Consider the following 19814-nt stretch of genomic DNA (forward strand, 5'->3'; position numbering starts at 1 on the left):
CTTGTACCATTCCCTTCTATTTACAATTATAAATATGGTTCGTTTGGCACTTTTCACATTATTTTTCTTATAAAAGTACGTTTCCTTTCATGTAATGTTTTTTAAATCACGCGCATTTCCCGTTTCAGTCTTTAAAGATCTATTTTGGCACAGGTTTATTTGTTGAGTTTTGTTTTTACAGTAATTTTTATCTTATCAGCATGTATAGCATTTGGTACACCTCTGGGAACTACGACATCCTGCTAAACGACCAATCAGATATGTTTTAACTTTATTTTTAGTACATCACTTATTAAATAGCAGCAATTTCACAAATTAAAAAAGTTGTAATTAGGTAAATCTATTTAACATCTAGGTCAATCCAAAGCTTTGACAACAGACAGAATAAAAAGACAATACAAGGACAACATGCTACTACGTATATTGCTTCCAGTACTCATCACATTTTATCTACATCCCCTAAATTACAAACCAAACAAAAATGGACGCCCTAAAACCCCATCATCATGGGGTAATTTTGTTGAATTCGATAAAAAGATAACAAAGCCATCCTTTGACGAACTTTGTTGGCACCTTCTCGTGATCTCCAACGACAGGTATTTGATATTGTTGTATTTGATATCGTTCACATTGATTTGTCACAGTTTTAGTATCGCTTATATCCAGTAATCTCTGTCATTTCTTCATGACTTCAACAAGCAGTATTTCCCTTATTCTACTCGCAATCTATGTGAATGTGTTTATGAATGTACTGTATGTATCTGCCCATGCATTCCAAATGTAGCAAAGTGCTTTCACTCCTGTCAATAAAATACAATATAAAATATGGTTTCAAGCCACTGGCCATTGGATTGACAGAATTAAGTCAGCTGGTATCTTTCTCTCTTAGTTGCCTGGTTGCAGGTTCTCTTTCCTACTTTCACTGTCACCTACTAATTTGTTCTCACTGCTGCTGGCAAAATGGTCACTAACTAGTCTCTCATGCTCAGCTCTGCAATCAAGGGGACACTGTCCTCTCTACCCTCAAAGCACTAGGAGACTCAGAGAGTCATTGTTTTGGAGTAGTTGTGGTCTGGAAGGGCAAGCAGACATGCATCGTAACACCAGACACTATCACCCATGGAGAGATGTGAGAGGGGGGGCTCTGGGTTGATGTGTAAGAATGGGGTGCACGGAGGTACAAGGGTTGGGGGGGTGAGGAAAGTGGATGGTATTAGATGGAAATAAAGAAGCCTCCTTACCAATCTGTCGAGATACGCGCTTCACTGTCGCTCCAATAGACAATAGAGAAAACGTTCCAATGGCGAATACTAGTGAGAGCCCACCATTGGATAGATTGCCTTTACATTACAGTGTCTAAATGTCCAATTGGGGAGATAGGTTCCCTTACCAGACCACGTTAGATTGTTTAGGGTCGAGCAAAATGTGCCCCCCTCCTCCTTTGGCATTTTAGAAGTCATCACATTTTAGGTTAGCCAGCCATTTTCAGTTGGCTAACAGAATATATCAATTTCAGCTGTTTGTGAAAACAGCAAATATAAAAAGGGAAGTCGGACGATTAGAGCAACCCTGTCAAAATTGGGATAAAACTCCACATACCTCCAACTATTGTTGTCTTTGAATAGCAAAAGCTGAACATGCCACTCCCCCCCCCCCCCCCCCAATCCCATCCTATAATTAGAGACTGTTTCTACAACCACATGACTTTCATTGCCAAACTGAGTCAAAGCGCATCCAAAACCAGGATCCCGGTCTCAACGTAGTGTTTAGGAACATGAATACTCTTTCCTCGTCTTGCATATCTAACTGAGAACTGATACTGTATTGCAAATAGAGTTCTGTTCATGAGATATGATTAGTCGCCTGGTATTTCATGTGCGTACATTTCCCTGACATAATAACGCACACGCCTGTGACAAAGCTCCCCTACAGAACACAACCCTGACCTCATGGGCAGAGAAAACGATCCCCACACTTCACAGTGCATTAAGATCAACTTCAGTGTACTCCGATTGCAAAAACAAAACAAAAACAAGATAAAAACAAACAAAATCATAGCAGCTTATAGGTTAGTGGGCAGTATCCATTGCATGGAACGTGTAGTGGGAGGTCCCTGCAGTTTGCCAAAAGCAGAATAACCCACAACCATTAGACTTAGCTGTCGTTAACGCCCAACAGACCGTAGCACGTTACATTCCCCCCGTTCATCGTGGACAGTTGAACACTGCTTGATAAGAGCAAGTATTAGGGGAAAACAACTTCTAAATATGCACTGTGTTCAATACCTCTGCTCGCCACAAGACAAGGCCTGGCAAACTGCATGGACCCTAGTGAGTTCAACTTTCTCATCTTCAGTGTTTGTATTTTTCAGTAGTATGTACGTATCCTGGCGGGGCCACCACCTTTAGGTTCTAAGTGCCCCTGTTCCTGGTCTCTCGCCTGGCCTGTCTAGACAGAGTGTTGTTAAGAGTGCCACAGGCAGAAGAGCAGCGCTCGCTGGATATCTCAGTGGAGACGCCTATGGCCCTACAGTCCCAACAACACTTTGGCTTTTCACAATGTTGAGGGACGCAGGCTAAACCGGAGGGAGGAGAGACATCTGAGCTCAGACAACATTGAAACAACTTTGGGTTGGCGTTTTTAGAGCGCTTCGGCCCCTGCCAGAATGTGAACGGTGCTCTTGGGCCCGTTGTGCAAGTGGCATTTTCATTTTGACGCTATCTATGTATATACTGTAGAGACTAGTCTGGTTGATTTCACGTAATCTGCCATGTAGATATGTTATAATCCCTTTATAGCACTGAAATGGCATCACATGGTGTGTGTGTGTGTGTGTGTGTGTGTGTGTGTGTGTGTTTAAATTGAATATTTACTCTCCTGCTCTTTGCTGGATATCAAAGTTGACCCTTACTCTTCATCATCACTGCTGTGGTGCTTATGCTCCATTTCTTACTGGACTTAAATAAGACATACTGTATATTACACTATGTGACATGTTATTAAATCCACTTAAATGAAACAAATCAAATCAAAAATAGTCTTTTACATTCATGTCAACCTGAATTTACAGATAAAAAATAAAAATAAAAAATAAAAAATACCAAACGTTATGGGCGAAATCATATTCATAAATAATGACGATGATATCGATAATAATCATAATAATAATAATCATAATATCAGACTGCAAACCGTGTTGAGAAAAATGCCCCGACCTCTATATGTACTCTTGCGCTACGCTAGAATTCTGACCCAATGAGATGCACCATGCGTCTCTGCCTTCGTCCTACATACGAAACACGAGCATCCCATATATAAATACGGAGCGTGGCATAGCATGCATCTGGTTAAATCAGAACCTAAGGCGCGAGGCTATAGGGGGTACGAGGATAATCCATGTGTGGAAGCCTTGGGCACATCTCTCCCCCTCCTTTGCTCAAAACAGAGTGGGGGTGGCTGGGAGAGGGGCGAGGGATCGGGGCATGGAGGGGTATGTCATCAACTACAGGGATTTTCCTTAGATCTCTAACCAAGCACTGGTTTGCAGTCTTATCAGACCCTTGTAGGGGGAGGGCAAAAAGTGGGGGGCAGGGTAAGGGGAAAATTGAAATTGAAGGCAAATCTGAAGAAAAACATCAGTGAGCTACACAGGAATGGGGGTGGGGGTGGGGAAGGGGCTGATTCCATGGGGGTTGGCCCCCAGTACCCCCACCGCCCCCCTTTTCCAAACTGCAGCGCGGCAGCATGCCAGTTTAAAATCGCATTCACCACTGTCCGGAGAATACACAAACAAACAAAAAACAAAAGAACTAGAAAACAAAACAAACAAAACATCCCGAAACATCAAGACTTAAGTAATAAAACCGTATTTACATTTTACACCTTATTTTCCTTTGTTTTCCACGGTACACTTTCTCCTCTCTCCCCGAGCGAATTTTTGCGTCGCATCATTTTTTGAATACTGAAACACCAAAAAACGGGCGGACGATTCCTTCCAACATTCTTGTTCTCCTCTCCGTTTCTCTCTCCCTTTGCATTCCTCCCCAAGCCCCCACTCGTTTTCTTCCTTTCCATTCTCATTTTCTAGCCCACCTTCTGTGGGTTGGTGGCGCGCACACCCTGCTCATACGTGATCCGTTGGCTGATCAGATACTGAGCTGCCTGCGTTGACGCCGGAGAGCCGGTTATGGTAACTTTACGGTTCCGGGTGCCGGGAATGAACTCTCCCTTTTTGGAGATCTGGATCCGGGCTCCAGTCAGCTCCTGGTACTCCACTAGCGTTTTCCCTCCTTTCCCCAAGATGGCTCCTACTAGGTTTTCGGGAACAGCGATCTCCACCACGTCCTTGGCCCCCTCCTGCATCTGCTTCTCAGTGGCCATCAGGGATTGTGCCATCAGTGGGGACGAGGCGCTCAGGTAGCCGTTGGTGGCCCCAGTGGCCGCGGCCAGCGAGCCCAGGGTGAAACCTCCCAGGGAGGCGGCTTGGTGGCTTGCGCTGGTGGAGGCATCGCTGGCGTAGGACGCCAGGAGGTTAGCAGCGGCAGCCGCGGCGGGGTTAGCGCTAGCCGCTACGGCAGCCAGGACTCCTGAGGCTGCGGCGGGGTTGAGCCCCAGGCCCAGGGAGTTGGTGTTGTAGCCGTAGCTGGCTAACGTGTTGAGGGCCGAGGTGATGGTCAAGAGGTCGTTGCCTGAGAAGCTGGGACCCATGGTGGTGGGGAAGCCGCCCATACTCTGCATGGTGGCCTGACCCAGGAGGCTGGAGGCTGTGGCAGCGGCGGCAGCAGCAGCAGCGGGGTTCACCTCGGCTGAGTTGGCGTAGGGGGAGCCGGTGGGGTTGGAGTTGGCCACAGGGCCAGAGATGTTGGAGTAGCTGATGTTGAGGCAGCTGCTGCTCTGGGGGTCCTCTTGGATCTTCTGAACGATGATCTCCACGGCTTTACGGTTCTGCTCGGGCTCTCCGCTAATGGTGACCACGCGCTCCTGCAGGTTGATGCCCTCTGGTTTTTGGGAGAGCTGCACCCAGGCGCCCGACTGCTCCATGACGGCCTTGACTGTGGCTCCACCTTTACCAATGATCAGACCTGCTGTGCTGTTTGGTACTATCAGCTTGGCCTGGGGAGAGGAGCAGAGAGAGAGAGGACATAGAGATGGTTACCGCGCTGCTTTAACATTGTATCTCCACATGACAGAAGTGTGATATCAATTGAATGGAGGAAGGGACAGGGTGAGGGAATGGAAGAAAAGAGATAACCAAGATAAGAACTTGAAATAGCCCAGAACAATGGAGAAGGACGTAAGATAACCAACAAAGAGTGAAAATATGGAATATATGTTAGAAATACCTGACAGAGAGAGAAAAAGAGAGTGAATCGAGCTTGATATAGAGGGGGCTAGTTAAAAGGGGGAAAAAAGCACAAGGGGGGGGGGGGGATACACTCAAGATATTTTTTTATGGCGTAACATAGGGGAAAAATAAGAGTGAGTTGTTTTTACTCCTTCGACCAAACATTATAACATTGACAGAGAGAGTAGTTTCTGGAAAGAAAGGGAGAGAGAAAGAGTGTATTTTGTCTCTTTGTTTCCGAGCTGTGAATCTGTGGTTATAAAGAGGCTCCTGGTGAAAAGCATCTACTCCCAGGGGTCAGTGTTACCATGGAAACACAGCTCCAGCATTCAAGGGGTACTGAAAGGGAGTCGAAGCGATGCGTAGCAACTAGACCCCCCCACCAAATTCACACATACACACTCAACAATTCTCCATACAACTATGTGTATACTATGTACTGTATTAACAGTATACATTCTCACATAAACACCCATATTGAAACATATTCACGCATTCACTATCCTTTGTCTTACAACTTTAGAGAAAAGCTGCCAGCTGGGCAGAGAGTAAGGAGGGGGGGGATGCTTTTTTTTCTTAATAAGTACAGTACTTGATATGTACTTGATAAGGACCACAAATGATTTATGATCGTTAAATGTACTGTAGTGGTATTTTGAACGAGGTTAGTTTTGCACCAAAGCAAGTCACACAATGTTCTGAGTAAACCTACTCGGTAAGGATGATACATGAGAGGAGTTTCTGTTCTAAAGTCTCACAGGGTTACCTACAATATGTCCTTATCATACAACGTGGAAACGGTTACAAAACTAGTCTTTCAATATATTTGACAAAAATAGGTAAAGAAAAGCAAGTGAGTGTTGGTTGGTTGGAGGACAAGGCAAAGAAAGGAAGGAACAAAGAGAGCGACGTTTGTGTGTGTGTGTGTGTGTGTGTGTGTGTGTACAGGGGAAGTATGGGGCTAGTAATTGGCATGGACTCCATGTTTCTCCTTTTGTGTGGCTGGATTTGATCTTTACACGTTCTCAATGTTTGCTGCAGTCCTCCATCCATAAACATTTCTTTACAGAGGCCCTGCTGTAACCTTGATTCTGTAGCCTTGCTGGCTGTGGTACATTGCAGTGAATTTACATAGAAATGGGAAATTAACAGAAGGCAGGGACAGAGGGAGATCAAGACTTGACTTCAAACTATTAAACATCCAATATTATTCTGTGTTTGTAGTCAAATATTTTATTCACATATTTATTTGTGACAGCAATGAAGATTCACCATGCATTGGAATTGAGGGATTATTTTTGGTTTAATTTTTTTTTGTTAAATAAAAAAAACACATTGATCGGTCCCCATATGGATAAGTGCCATCTAAATTGGTCTTGGCTCATCCAGTTTCTCACAACTAATTTTTCACAACATTCCCCCTAATTTTCATACAAACGTGTGTGGTTCAGTGTTGAGGCAAAAACGTTTCCCTCTTTTTTGTTCAAAGCACACATTAGAGACGCGGCTCAAAACAACTGAGTGAGCGAGAGAACGAGGAAAGACTCTCCTAAGAATCCTTTTCATCTTCTACATTGCATATATACATGCACACACACACACGCACGCACGCGCACGCACGCACGCACACACACACACACACACACACACACACACACAGATTTTGCATGTTGTTGGATTGGACGTGTAATGATTCAGATGGGACTTGCCTCCTTAAGATTAGAAGAAGCAGTGGAATAAATAGCTGAATAGTGTGATGTATAAAACCCATCACTGCTAATGATGAGTCTCAAGGTCCACATTCAGCTCTTCAATATTTGATAGATATTCAAACTTGTATTTGTCTTTCTCTCATAAATCCTTTACCCCACATGCACTGTTTCTAAAGCATTATTTTTTTTCTCTTGGTCGCCGTCGAGTTTCCCTCGCCATGTCATGGGCGGCCATTTTAATCTAAAATAATCGTCCTCATCCCCGAGAGTTATAGTTGACTTTCATTTTTTTCATTTTTTTTATTTTTATAAAGGCAAGAACATTTGGCCTGTGCGTCGGAGCAAGCTGCTGATTAAAATGTAGGCTCTTTAGCGTGGGGTAAGAATAGAGCAACGTCGACAGATACGCCGGGCTAATTCTGCTGAATGTGTGTCTAATGTTCAGGCAGTCTGACAATGAAGCCTCCTTCCTCTTCGTTCAAAGACAGAGAGCTAGACAGAGAGAGAGAGAGAGAGAGAGAGAGAGAGAGCGAAAGAGAGAGGGGGGGAGTTGTGAAGGAGGAGATTGAGAGGATAGCGGGAGGGGTGAGAGAGAAAGCGAAGATGAGAGAGACCTGCTGCCGTTTCATCAGCCGTGGCTAGTCATTCATTATGTACTGTGTGTGTGTGTGTGTGTGTGTGTGGGGGGGGGGGGGGGGCTGCACTGATGGGGAGCAGGGATAATAGGGATGGGGTGTGCTGAGGCATGGAAATATGTCAGAACCAGCTTTTGGAGATAACATGAAAACAAAACAAACATACCCCAAAAGTTAACAAGGCCAACATCAATCAAAGAGATAAAACAGTGTCATTTGCCCGGCAGCCGCCGTCTCCGTCATAGAAACCGCTTCTTTTTTGGTTCCAGGTTTCCATCACGCCCATAGCTTGACAGAATGTATTGCTGTAGCAGTACTACACACCCACTGTTCATCACCCCCTCTCCTGGTTTCTCGCACCATGCGCAGGGATACTGAGAGGCTCAGCTCATGTCTTCTCTATGTCACGGGCTGAGGCTCACCCTAAACCTCCCACAGCACTGTTTCAGCAAGGAGCCCGAAGGGCGTTATTGTTTGTGGACGCCAGAACCCCACCCCACCCTTCTCTACCCTCCCCAGCCCCCGGTTACGTACGTGTGGGGACACGGAGCAACTGTTGCCCTCTGTTGCCCTCTGTCCATCCCATGGATGTGGTATGATCCGTGAGCAGGGGGCTGTTTGTACTTTGAAGTCTTAAGCACTAGACTTTAGGTTAATCGCCTGTCTCCTGATCCCCGGGCTTAGCCGCTCCTCTCTGCCTCGTCTGCCTTTCAGTGTGTGGATCTCTCTCCGAGGCTGGGGGGAAAAAACCCTGGTTAAAAATAACACAGAAGCATCACACTGCAGCCGACCAGCCGCTCCGCTCCAAAGGTTGACAAGAAGGGTCCCGAGTGATGGACCTTCATCCGCCCGCCCGCCGCGCACGCACCATCCAAATCAAATTATGAAATGAAAGAAGAATGCGTGCCTAGAACGAGCGCTGTGGCACGCACTCTGGGCCGCTAGCCTGGTGTAACAATTGTCATTTTTCTTGAAATATATATATATATTTTTTGTGGCCGTAAGGATTAACTCTGGTGGTCATCTCAACCCCTCCCTTTCTCAGTAATGTTAATCCGCTCATTCTCCCTCCATTTCACTGCCTATCACACTAAGAAAGCTGCATTTAGACACGCTAGTGATATGAAGGGAGTGTGTGACTTTTCTTTCTTTCTGATGCTATGGCCAAACACAATAGGGTGGAACTGACATCTAAACAGAGAGATACAGTATTTGAGGGGAGGACTTAAAGTGGAACTCGCAGTGTTTTAACTACTTTGCAGACATGAAACAGACAAACATAACATTAGTCAAAAATAGCAAATTCACAGTTTATGCTTCAAACCAACTGTATAAGAGGTTGAGATAATAGATGGATGCAGTTCAATGCATTATTAATATAATTCACCAATACATTTCTTGGTAAGCCAAAGAATATTGCTATCCAGGCTGTAAATCACAGCTGGCCTGAAACATTGTTTGCTGCCTTCACCCATTCGGGATTCACTGTTTCAGTTTCAATGAATCAATATTTTGAAAAAATACAAATGACTGTAACTAAGTCTGGGAATGTCAATAAAACCAAAACTAGCAAGGGCAATGATCACACGTCAGTCATAAAGTAGCTAATGGGCTAGCGCACATGTGTCAAGGCCCGATACACAAGCGAGTAGGATACACAAGCGAGTATAAATCAGTCAACAGTTGAGTCATCAACTAAGTACAGCTTGATGCGCTCGCATCGGTTTGCGCTGCTTTCGCGGGTCCCGTTTACAGCGCGCCGCAGAGGGAAAGTGTGCAGACACACGTCACAGTCCTAGCTAGGCTAATAAAAATGTCGCAGTCAGGCTTCGGTTTTTAAAGCTTGACAATTGATGTCCAAAAACCCACGCAAAGGGGAACAATGTAAGCCAATAACTGCAACATTTGAGCAGTAGCCTAGTAGCCAAACTACATTGCATTTTGAGTGTAACATACAGCTATCAACCACAATGGTGATCCATGCAGTGCAACATTTTTAAATTATTTTTTAAACACGTTACAGTACATGTTTAAATGTTACAACGACCTACAGCTATGTTTTGTTGTTTGGCGTTATTAAACACTTGTTGACGAGGGTCGCAGCTGATTATGAACATCTGCAAGCATAGCAGCAAAGGCTGGACAAATAGTATGTATCTCTTTTGTTTAAAAATGTTAAAATGCTATACACAGCATCCTATGTAGAGTAAGTGGGCATGATAAAGGGCCACGTCTTCTCAAGTTAAACAATGGCCGGCGAATTTGTTGTATTTCTTTCAATATGAGACTAACGTTAACTAGCTAGCAAACCGATGGGAGGAGTGTGGTGAGTGACCAACTTTTCCCCCTTTATATAGTTTTCGGTGGCTATAACTAAAGATTCAGATGTCATTTGGTTAGCTATCAAAGAAATGTCAATGCTGACCTTGAACGACTGTTATCCACAGTTAGCATATCTCTTAGTTCTTAATCAAATGTATTTGGCATCAATCAAATAGGCAGGCAGGCAGGAAAGTTCCCATTCAGTTGTCAAAACTTGGGTTGGGACATGCATTGGCAACCAAGCTGCAGGAGGAGGAGCAGGCCAGTATTCCCCATCCTTTATCAGAGCAATTTTGATGATCAACTAGCAAAAAAAGTTTTAGAGAGTTTATCTAATGTTCCCTCATTAGATTTTTAAGCTCATCTCGCTCTGGTTAGCATTAGTTATTGATATTGTTGTTGTTAATGTGGATAAGCAACTGAGGGAGAGATAGCTGTAGCCTTTCATCGTTGTTTGATCAATAGGACTGTGAAGTTCGCAAATGTAAGAGGACTCCCTTGGGTATTTGCAGAAATCCATTCAAGTCTATTTTGTGGCTTTTGGTGAATGTGTTCTAATGATCTAAAGTCACACTGTGGCTACTGCCTGTAAACACACAGTTCAGTTCAAAGTGAATGATGGCAGACCCGTGTGGCAAATGGTTTATTTTCATTATAGGCCTACTGTAGCTCAAATTGGCTATGGCGCACCGGTCTGCGTAGACTCCGTTCCTGAACAAGACAGATGTTTTTTGGAGGGTTTATTTTTAGTGCAGTGTCTATTAATTGTCCAAACGCACGGTCGCATTCCCACTCTATAGTGCTATAGAATTTTCACAAGTGCCTTACTATACGCCATTCCCAAACATTCTATGAATTTACGAAACTGTGAAAATGACCACATCTAAGTGCTCGCTTGTCAGAAAATGTTTTTTATTTTTTAAAGTGTCATATTCTCCCAGGGGGTATATAGTAACTGCCCCTGAACAAGGCAGTTAACCCACTGTTCCCTGGTAGGCCTTCATTGTAAATAGGAATTTGTTCTTAACTGACTTGCCTAGTTATATAAAGATTAAATAAAAAAATATGAACAGATTCTAATAAGATTTCATGTTGCTAAAATGCTGTCAGTTCCATTTGAACCGTATTAAAAAAGCAGTGCATTCCATATGGATTGTGATCTAAAATAGGATCTTAAATGTTTTGGGTCAGTATATTCACATATACCATAATGTATAGTACATGAACATATGCACGTGTGTTGCAAACACACACAAGCTCACACGCACACACGCCCATACACACATATAACAGCAACTTTGCTCAGAGTCGTGGCTGGCTCTGATCCCAAACCTGAGTCCTAGATCATGCATTAAGTGACCTCATGAGGCCTGCCATCTAACAAGTGCTGATGAGGCCCAAAATAGCCTGTCCTTGTGGGGCTGAGGTGGGGCCACGTCCATCCGAGGAGCCTCAGTGTGCTGCTGAGCCGGGCCGCCGGGCCGCTCTGCCAGGACGTGTTCACTCACAGACCTTAACACACTGTGACAACATGGAGCGGTGAAGAGAGAGAGAGAGAGAGAGAGGACCGAGAGGAAGACCTTCTCCTTCCCACTCCAATGGAAACAGGGCTGATGCTGTGTTCAGGCTTTTAGCCTTGGAAGTACCATTCAGCCTTAAGTAATACAACACCACTGTCCACTTAGCCCTCTCAAGGCTTTCATTAACAGAAGACTCCTGAGCTGCGGCACGGCTGATAGAGAATTTTAAGTCACTAGGGAATGGCAGTGTGTTCTGAGATAGGCTGGGAAGACCATGTCAAACACTATCCAACCAGAGGAGGCAATGGATGGCATGCTCAGAAATGTTGGCGGCCACAATCTTATCGGATTGTTTTTACAGACATCCCTTGTCACAGTGGATTACAATAACTCAGGACATTGGTGTGCCGCTGGGTAGGAATTTTTCTCACGCATATTTAATAAAAGGGGACCAGTAATGAATTGTTCTAGTATCCATGGCAACTGCTGACCTCCATCCTCCATCTTGGTCCCATTCCCGGTCCAAGCCTTGCAGACAGATATCGTACATTACATTGGGGCTACACATGTATTTATCTTATTTTTTATTTTTTTAAGAATTTAAAATACAAACCATACGCATTCAAACAGCATACAGACGCACGCAAACATCAATTACATGACACCTGCCCAGACCCACCTGCTCACACCCCTATCCCCAGCGCCCGCATCACTCTCCGCCACATGGCCTCAAACTGCACCATGTTGTTTCTCTCCGTCGCCCACGCACTTTCAACATTTAGTTAATAAATAAAACATTTGAACTTTCCATTCGGTTAACGATGGAGGATTGGATGATTTCCAGTTTTGAAGTATATGTTTTGGCTACACATTTAAAATACTGGACATATCACATGCACACATACAAATACTACCTTAACACCAGATATGTTAGCTATGCTTCCACAGAAGCCTGATCTAAACCTGATCTAAGATTCCTCTCCACACATACTGTAAAGCAGCAAATGGATAAACTTGTATTTCAAAAACACGAAACACTCTCCTTCAAATGACCTTTCCCTCCCAGATACACACACGCATGGAAGCACGCTCACACACACATCCATACACACAGTGGCACATTTGTCCTTTCTTCCTAAGAGATTTAACCCAACATTAGCGGGTGCATATCCTTGTCAAGACAACAAATATCTTGTTGTGCCTCTCTCTACCGGCTTCCCTAGGAATGGGATCGATACTTGCCGGAGGAAGTGACCTTTTCCTGAGCCAGCTGATGAACGTGAAGGTTAAAAATGGCATAAAATATTTTCTGCTGGCAATCGGTCCTCCTGAGACAAGGCTGGAGAGGGAGAGGGGGCGGTTGGGGGGGGGCGGTTGGATTGCTCTGTCTTTATTTTTTTCATGCGTTACAGCAATTTTCCTGATGTCGCTTTTAATTTAGGAGACGAACGGCCAACGCTGCTTGCGCTAGGCACGGCTGCATGGATTAGCCGGCGCTGTGTGCTGTTCCAATGAGTGCAGTTATTAGATTCAGGATGCTGGTTAATGAAATAGACTGGGCTTGGTGGTGTTGCGGAGGGAAGGGTGGGCTGAAACGGCGCAGCCACTTAAAGCAATCACTTATGTCTTTCCAATGGAGAACAACCTCTGCGTTACTACAGGGTTAGGGATCATTTTAAGAGTTGAGCTTTACGGTTCTTTTAAGAGATGAGACGAAAGACCGATCGTTTACTGCGTAGGATCTTCTTGGTCGCTTACATGTTCATTTTCTGAGCCGTTGAGAATATAAATGGTATTGTTTCTGTGACCGACCTGAATAAAATCCACATTTCAATTTGAAACGAAATCACTGAAGCACAATTCCTTGTAATTGACCACAAAACCTCAGTTATATCAGATGATCATCACGGAAACCAGATAATATTTTACATTATTCAGGAGTTGCTAGGGTCATGCTGTGAGGGAGGGCTCATGTTGTATGGGAAGCGATTGTTTATACTGTGCAGAGTCACTCAACTATGAAACTATTTATGTATCACAACAAATAGCCCTCTACACACATGGTGTGCTAGTCACAACTACAATGCATGTTTGTGTCCGATGGTGGAGCATGACGTATTTTTGGGAGAAATTCCAATACCATATCCCACTTTTCCACTCACTCACAGCTAACTCGAAGTTAACCTGACTCCTGATTTCCTTTGCAATAATGGGCTACTTCCTGTGTGGACAGGGCAATAACAGGAAGTAGGAAGCAGGTGTTCCAGCATGGGGTGAAAGGTCACAGGAAACTGAGGTTGGCCAGAGGAAATCACTGGAGGGAGGATTCTGAAAACATTTGAGACCAAAGGCAGCAGGGCACAGCGCAAAGTTGACACAACTTCACTGTCATCATGCTATTTTAGACATCACAGTCTCGCCATAGTGGGCTGTTGTTGCCTTGAAATGTCAGATCAGATCAACGTTAGCTAGCACAACAATGCTATTTAGCATTTCAGCTAAACTAGTCATGTATTAGCCTAGGTATCAGTTTGAATGTCGCTCCATGTTAAGTGAGATTCAGTGTCGGTGGGTGTGAATGTGTTTTGTGCTTGCCTGTCTGTCTGTCCTGAGTAATTTGATTGAGTTAGGCGTTAGCTTTTATTTTTTGTAAGCTGCCTGTGCTCCTGCCTGTCCTGTCTCCATTTGGCTAGTGGATATTAGCGGCTGTACCTCACAGAGAGACAGGCTGGCAGCTGTTGCTTAACATGACTTTACATCTGATCTTACATCTCTCACTCACTCCGCTCCCTAGGGTGACCAACAACGAGACACATGCCACGACAGCCGTGCTCGTGACAACAACCACGTTGAAACAATAACCACACACACAACCAAAATAAGCCCTCAAAGCGCATGTGTTGGGCCTTTGGGTTGAGTATGGAAGTCCATTCATCAAATGAAACCAGACTATTGGGAGTTTGAAGAAGAGCTTACATTACTAATAGTCCAGCAATCGACAGGCTACCCTGTCTGTCTGTAATTCAAACACAGAATCCTTCCATACACCACTCTCAAACGCATTATTATTAATAGTAAAAGAGAGGCACGGGAATTATTTATGTCTAAAATAACTGCCCTTTATCTGATGCCATAGGAGCTGTTCTTTTTCCAGCCCTGCCATCAATCCATCGTTGGATTGATCCAAGTTCACTCCAAGTTCACTCAAAAGCTTAACGGAACGATTCACCCATTTTGGAATGTTATTTTGTTTTAGTGTATCTCTGAGTGATGTTCTATCAATTCCCGGGGTCATTTCATGTTTTCATGTGCATCTGAGCTAATTGAAACTGATGCACAGAAATACAGCTGGTGTGACGAGTTGTGCAAAGGAGATGCACAAAAGAACTTACAACATTCAAAATGAGTGCATCTTTCCTTTAAATACTGGTTTGTGTATCCGCGTGCATCAGTTTCGATATGTACTGTATGTGCGTGTGTTCCTAGGAAACAGTATGTGTGTGTGTGAGAGTGTGTGTGTGTGCGTGCGTGCATGCATGCGTGCCTGTATAATGTGTGTGTAAGTGTATATTATGCATAATTCCTGACTATATCAGAACTGCAAAGTGTCCACTCTGCAGTAGCTTTTTCCCCAGTGGACTATTCTTTGCCCAGCAGAGAGGTGTGTAACTCGTCTGATAACTCCTACAATTACACACATTAATAATCAGGCTGGCCGCGCGGCAGGAGAGGGAGCAGGCCGTGTTGTTTTCCACGAATTTAGGTTATGGCCTCCCGTCACTGAGTCTGCTCAGTAAGCACAGAAGGGACAACGCCATGAGGGATGAGCATGGCCGAAAACACAGCACAGATACCAGAGAAGAACTCAAGTTCTGAATTATTAATACCCAACATGTGCTCTTTGTCCTAAAGGGTAATTGAATTAACGGGACGATAAATAGATGAGCAGGGTCAATGTTGCAGATGAAAACAATGCAGGTCCTCCCCGAACGATCAATGGAGTGCAATCATCAAGTGGCCAGAAGTGATAATCATTTAAAGAGATTGGGAGGGGGAATCATTGGCTTGCCTAATTGAGCCTGTTCTGTGTTGGTATGAACTGGTGGACTCTGAAAGGCCAAACAACAGAGTTCTATATGAAAAAAATACAGTGACAATTCTTCTTGTAATTTTCATTCGATGGTTCCACTACGGTTGATTTTCGAGGAAGTGGAAGCTGGAGAGGGTGATGGAAAGAGCAAATCATCTGGATAAAATGTCGCAGCACAAATGAGCTGAAAGTCTCAGCCCTGATGTGGATTTTGGAGGATGGCCTTTGCCACTTCTAACACCTCATCTATGTGTTTTAGCTGGACGACACTTATGAGCCACACTTCCTCTGCGGTGCTGGGGGAGCTTCCTTCCAGACCCTGGCCTGTGTGATAGCCGGTGACAGGTTGAGGGTAGTGAGGCTAGCGACCCGTGGTTAATGTCACATGTGTGGCTTTAAGGGGGCCTATCTGGAAGAGCAAGAAACCCCACACCCCAGCCTCCGTGTCCTGTCTGAGTGGATTATATCACAGCCGGAGGATGTCTCTTTCTGTCTGTTAACATGGAAGCCGGGAACACTCCCTCCCTGCATCGAGCCTCGTGCAGACACAAAATCAGAGCTTGGCCACAAACTCACACTGCAATGATTTATTAGATTGGGCCTTCTTCGAAAGACAAATAATAATGACTTCCACTCCTTGTTGTGAGATGGTAGCTGCCAACACACAGACAATGGAGTGAGGCTATATAGAAACTAATGACTGGGATTAGAATCATCCATTTTGGGCTGACTAGCTCAGGGGTCAACATTTTGGCTCAGCTACTCTCCTCCATAATGGTTCAGTCCAGGATTGTCAGTTTGCTAAGTCACGCTCATACCTACCTACCCAACACACACCTACAACCAGACGTGCACGTGCACACGCACACAGGCACTTTCATTGCCTCAGTTGGCATAAAATAGGTTACAAAAACACATGGGACAATCCCTTTTACATTCACTATACACTCTCAGGTTGAACTCTCATTTAGTCCAGGGAGAGAATGTAGTCTCGGTCTCAACACCAGACGGTCTTGAGAGAAAAAAGGCAGGGTTTGGGATCATGGTAATGGGCTTCACCTGTTTTATGCGGTCAGGGTTGACGGTGGTCTGTGGCTGCAGTACGCTGACCGGTTCTGATTTCTGGGTGCTCTGCGGCATCTCCCGCACCTTCTCAGCGATGAAGTTATGGACTCCATTCAGAGCCTCCACTGTCCCCTGGATCAGACACACCCGCTCTGTCGTGCCTGGAGAACAGACGGAAACACATACAGAACATGACTTACTAACTTAAAGATTTTGGCTCCTATAAGGAGCTTTGGTTGTTGACAAATACATATAGAACATATGCAATATTAATTACTGGTAATGTACTCTCATTACCCATCAAGCATCTTCAGAAAATGTCATTTTATGAGTATGTGTAGGCCTAATCAAACATATAAAAAAAAAACAGAATGTGTATTTCTTTAATGTCCAGTGATTCCCTCTTTTCCCAAATTTCAAAAGTTTCACTTCTGGTCTTTCCCAAGATGGCGGCCAACATAGGAATTGTGTGATAATATTTGCCACGTCGTAAAATACAACCCTGTAATTTCTAAATACAGTCTTATGCAATGACCCAATTTCATTTTTTTTTCTATTTCAGTTTCCTGACTTCACATCTCCCATCTGTGAAAGTAACATCAGTAACGCCTGGTCAAATGCCACCAGTAAAGTCATACAGGGTCAGAAGGATGAATACAGCCTGGTTACAGATCTGTTTTGTACTGTTTTGCCAACTCCTATTGTCATTGTCATACCAAAAGTATCATACAGGAGTTGTGTATACGTCACAAACAGATCTGGGACCAGGCTAGGATGAAAATACTCAATTGACTAGAGGCATGCCTAAATGAAGTCCATGACTATTATACTACGGTGTGTCAGGTCATTTGAAATGTACACAGTGATGATATACCTAAATGAAGCCTGTTAGGCAGCATGAATACTACTGAGTAATTAACATCACCCAAGGTCAAAGTGCGCTTACAGTAATACAGCAGATTAAGGATCTATGTCATGCTCTATGCACTAGTCCTATATTTCTACAGTATATATACATATATATATATATATATATATACAGTGGGGAGAACAAGTATTTGATACACTGCCGATTTTGCAGGTTTTCCTACTTACAAAGCATGTAGAGGTCTGTAATTTTTATCATAGGTACACTTCAACTGTGAGAGACGGAATCTACCAACCAGTAAGAATTCCGGCTCCCACAGACCTGTTAGTTTTCTTTAAGAAGCCCTCCTGTTCTCCACTCATTACCTGTATTAACTGCACCTGTTTGAACTCGTTACCTGTATAAAAGACACCTGTCCACACATTCAATCAAACAGACTGCAACCTCTCCACAATGGCCAAGACCAGAGAGCTGTGTAAGGACATCAGGGATACAATTGTAGACCTGCACAAGGCTGGGATGGGCTACAGGACAATTGGCAAGCAGCTTGGTGAGAAAGCAACAACTGTTGGCGCAATTATTAGAAAATGGAAGAAGTTTAAGAGGATGGTCAATCACCCTCGGTCTGGGGCTCCATGCAAGATCTCACCTCGTGGGGCATCAATGATCATGAGGAAGGTGAGGGATCAGCCCAGAACTACACGGCAGGACCTGGTCAATGACCTGAAGAGAGCTGGGACCAGCGCACGCAAGGTCCCCCTGCTCAATCCAGCGCATGTCCAGGCCCGTTTAAAGTTAGCCAATGACCATCTGGATGATCCAGATGAGGAATGGGAGAAGATCATGTTGTCTGATGAGAGAAAAAGAGAGCTTTTTTGTCTAAACTCCACTCGCCGTGTTTGGAGGAAGAAGAAGGATGAGTACAACCCCAAGAACACCATCCCAACCGTGAAGCATGGAGGTGGAAACATCATTATTTGGGGATGCTTTTCTGCAAATGGGACAGGACGACTGCACCGTATTGAGGGGAGGATGGATGGGCCCATGTATCGCGAGATCTTGGCCAACAACCTCCTTCCCTCAGTAAGAGCATTGAAGATGGTTCGTGGCTGGGTCTTCCAGCATGACAACGACCCAAAACACACAGCCAGGGCAACTAAGGAGTGGCTCCGTAAGAAGCATCTCAAGGTCCTGCAGTGGCCTAGCCAGTCTCCAGACCTAAACCCAATACAAAATCTTTGGAGGGAGCTGAAAGTCCGTATTGCCCAGCGACAGCCCCGAAACCTGAAGGATCTGAAGAAGGTCTGTATCCCTGCTGCAGTGTGTGCAAACCTGGTCAAGAACTACAGGAAACGTATGATCTCTGTAATTGCAAACAAAGGTTTCTGTACCAATTATTAAGTTCTGCTTTTCTGATGTATCAAATACTTATGTCATGCAATAAAATGCTAAATAATTACTTAAAAATCATACAATGTGATTTTCTGGATTTTTGTTTTAGATTCCGTCTCTCACAGTTGAAGTGTACCTATGATAAAAAATTACAGGCAATTACAGACATGCTTTGTAAGTAGGAAAACCTGCAAAATCGGCAGTGTATCAAATACTTGTTCTCCCCACTGTATATATATACACACAGTGGCTGGTGAAACTATTCACCCCCTTGGCATTTTTCCTATTTTGTTGCCCTACAACCTGGAATTAAAATGGATTTTTTTTTTTGGGGGGGGGGGGGGGTTGTATCATTTGATTTACACAACATGCTTACCACTTTAAAAATGATAAATATGTTTTATTGGGAAACAAACAAGAACTAATATTAAAAAAACTGAAAACTTGAGCGTGCATAACTATTCACCCCCCCCAAAGTCAATACTTTGTAGAGACACCTTTTGCAGCAATTACAGCTGCAAGTCTCTTGGGGTATGTCTCTATAAGCTTGGCACATCTAGCCACTGGGATTTTTGCAAGGGGGATGAATACTTTTGCAAGGCACTGTACTAGCAACCCATCTGCTACATTCATTATCAACCATTTGGCTTCACTATTGCATGTCTACAACCATGATTAGCAGGGAGAAAAACATGTTTAAAACGTCCACATGGCCACATCTGTTCAGTGTTACACTGTGCTGCGATCCCATGACAGGATGAAGTTGTGAACGCAGCTGAAACAACAGTCACACGGCTATGGAGTGTCTTGTTGTTCAGAGAATGGCCTACAGGACATAATGACTAGTGTTGGACAGGGAGTCTACT

General features: G+C 44.2%; 1 protein-coding gene across 4 annotated transcripts in view; it reads right to left on the reverse strand.

Annotated features, from left to right (window-relative positions):
• Nucleotides 1-263: 263 nt before the first annotated feature.
• Nucleotides 264-19814, reverse strand: part of LOC110507480 (RNA-binding protein Nova-1) — a 49740-nt gene continuing 30189 nt past the window's right edge. For all 4 annotated transcript variants that reach the window (XM_021587497.3, XM_036965363.2, XM_021587495.3 and 1 more), the window contains 2 exons: nucleotides 16683-16849; nucleotides 264-5112 (listed from right to left, as the gene is read on the reverse strand). In XM_021587497.3, coding sequence (XP_021443172.1) covers nucleotides 4084-5112; nucleotides 16683-16849 — 1196 coding nt within the window. In that variant the 3' untranslated portion in view covers nucleotides 264-4083. The remainder of the gene's footprint in view (nucleotides 5113-16682; nucleotides 16850-19814) is intronic.

This window comes from Oncorhynchus mykiss, chromosome 27 (assembly GCF_057628025.1).
Source record: "Oncorhynchus mykiss isolate SJ-2025 chromosome 27, ASM5762802v1, whole genome shotgun sequence".
Classification (NCBI taxonomy): domain Eukaryota; kingdom Metazoa; phylum Chordata; class Actinopteri; order Salmoniformes; family Salmonidae; genus Oncorhynchus; species Oncorhynchus mykiss.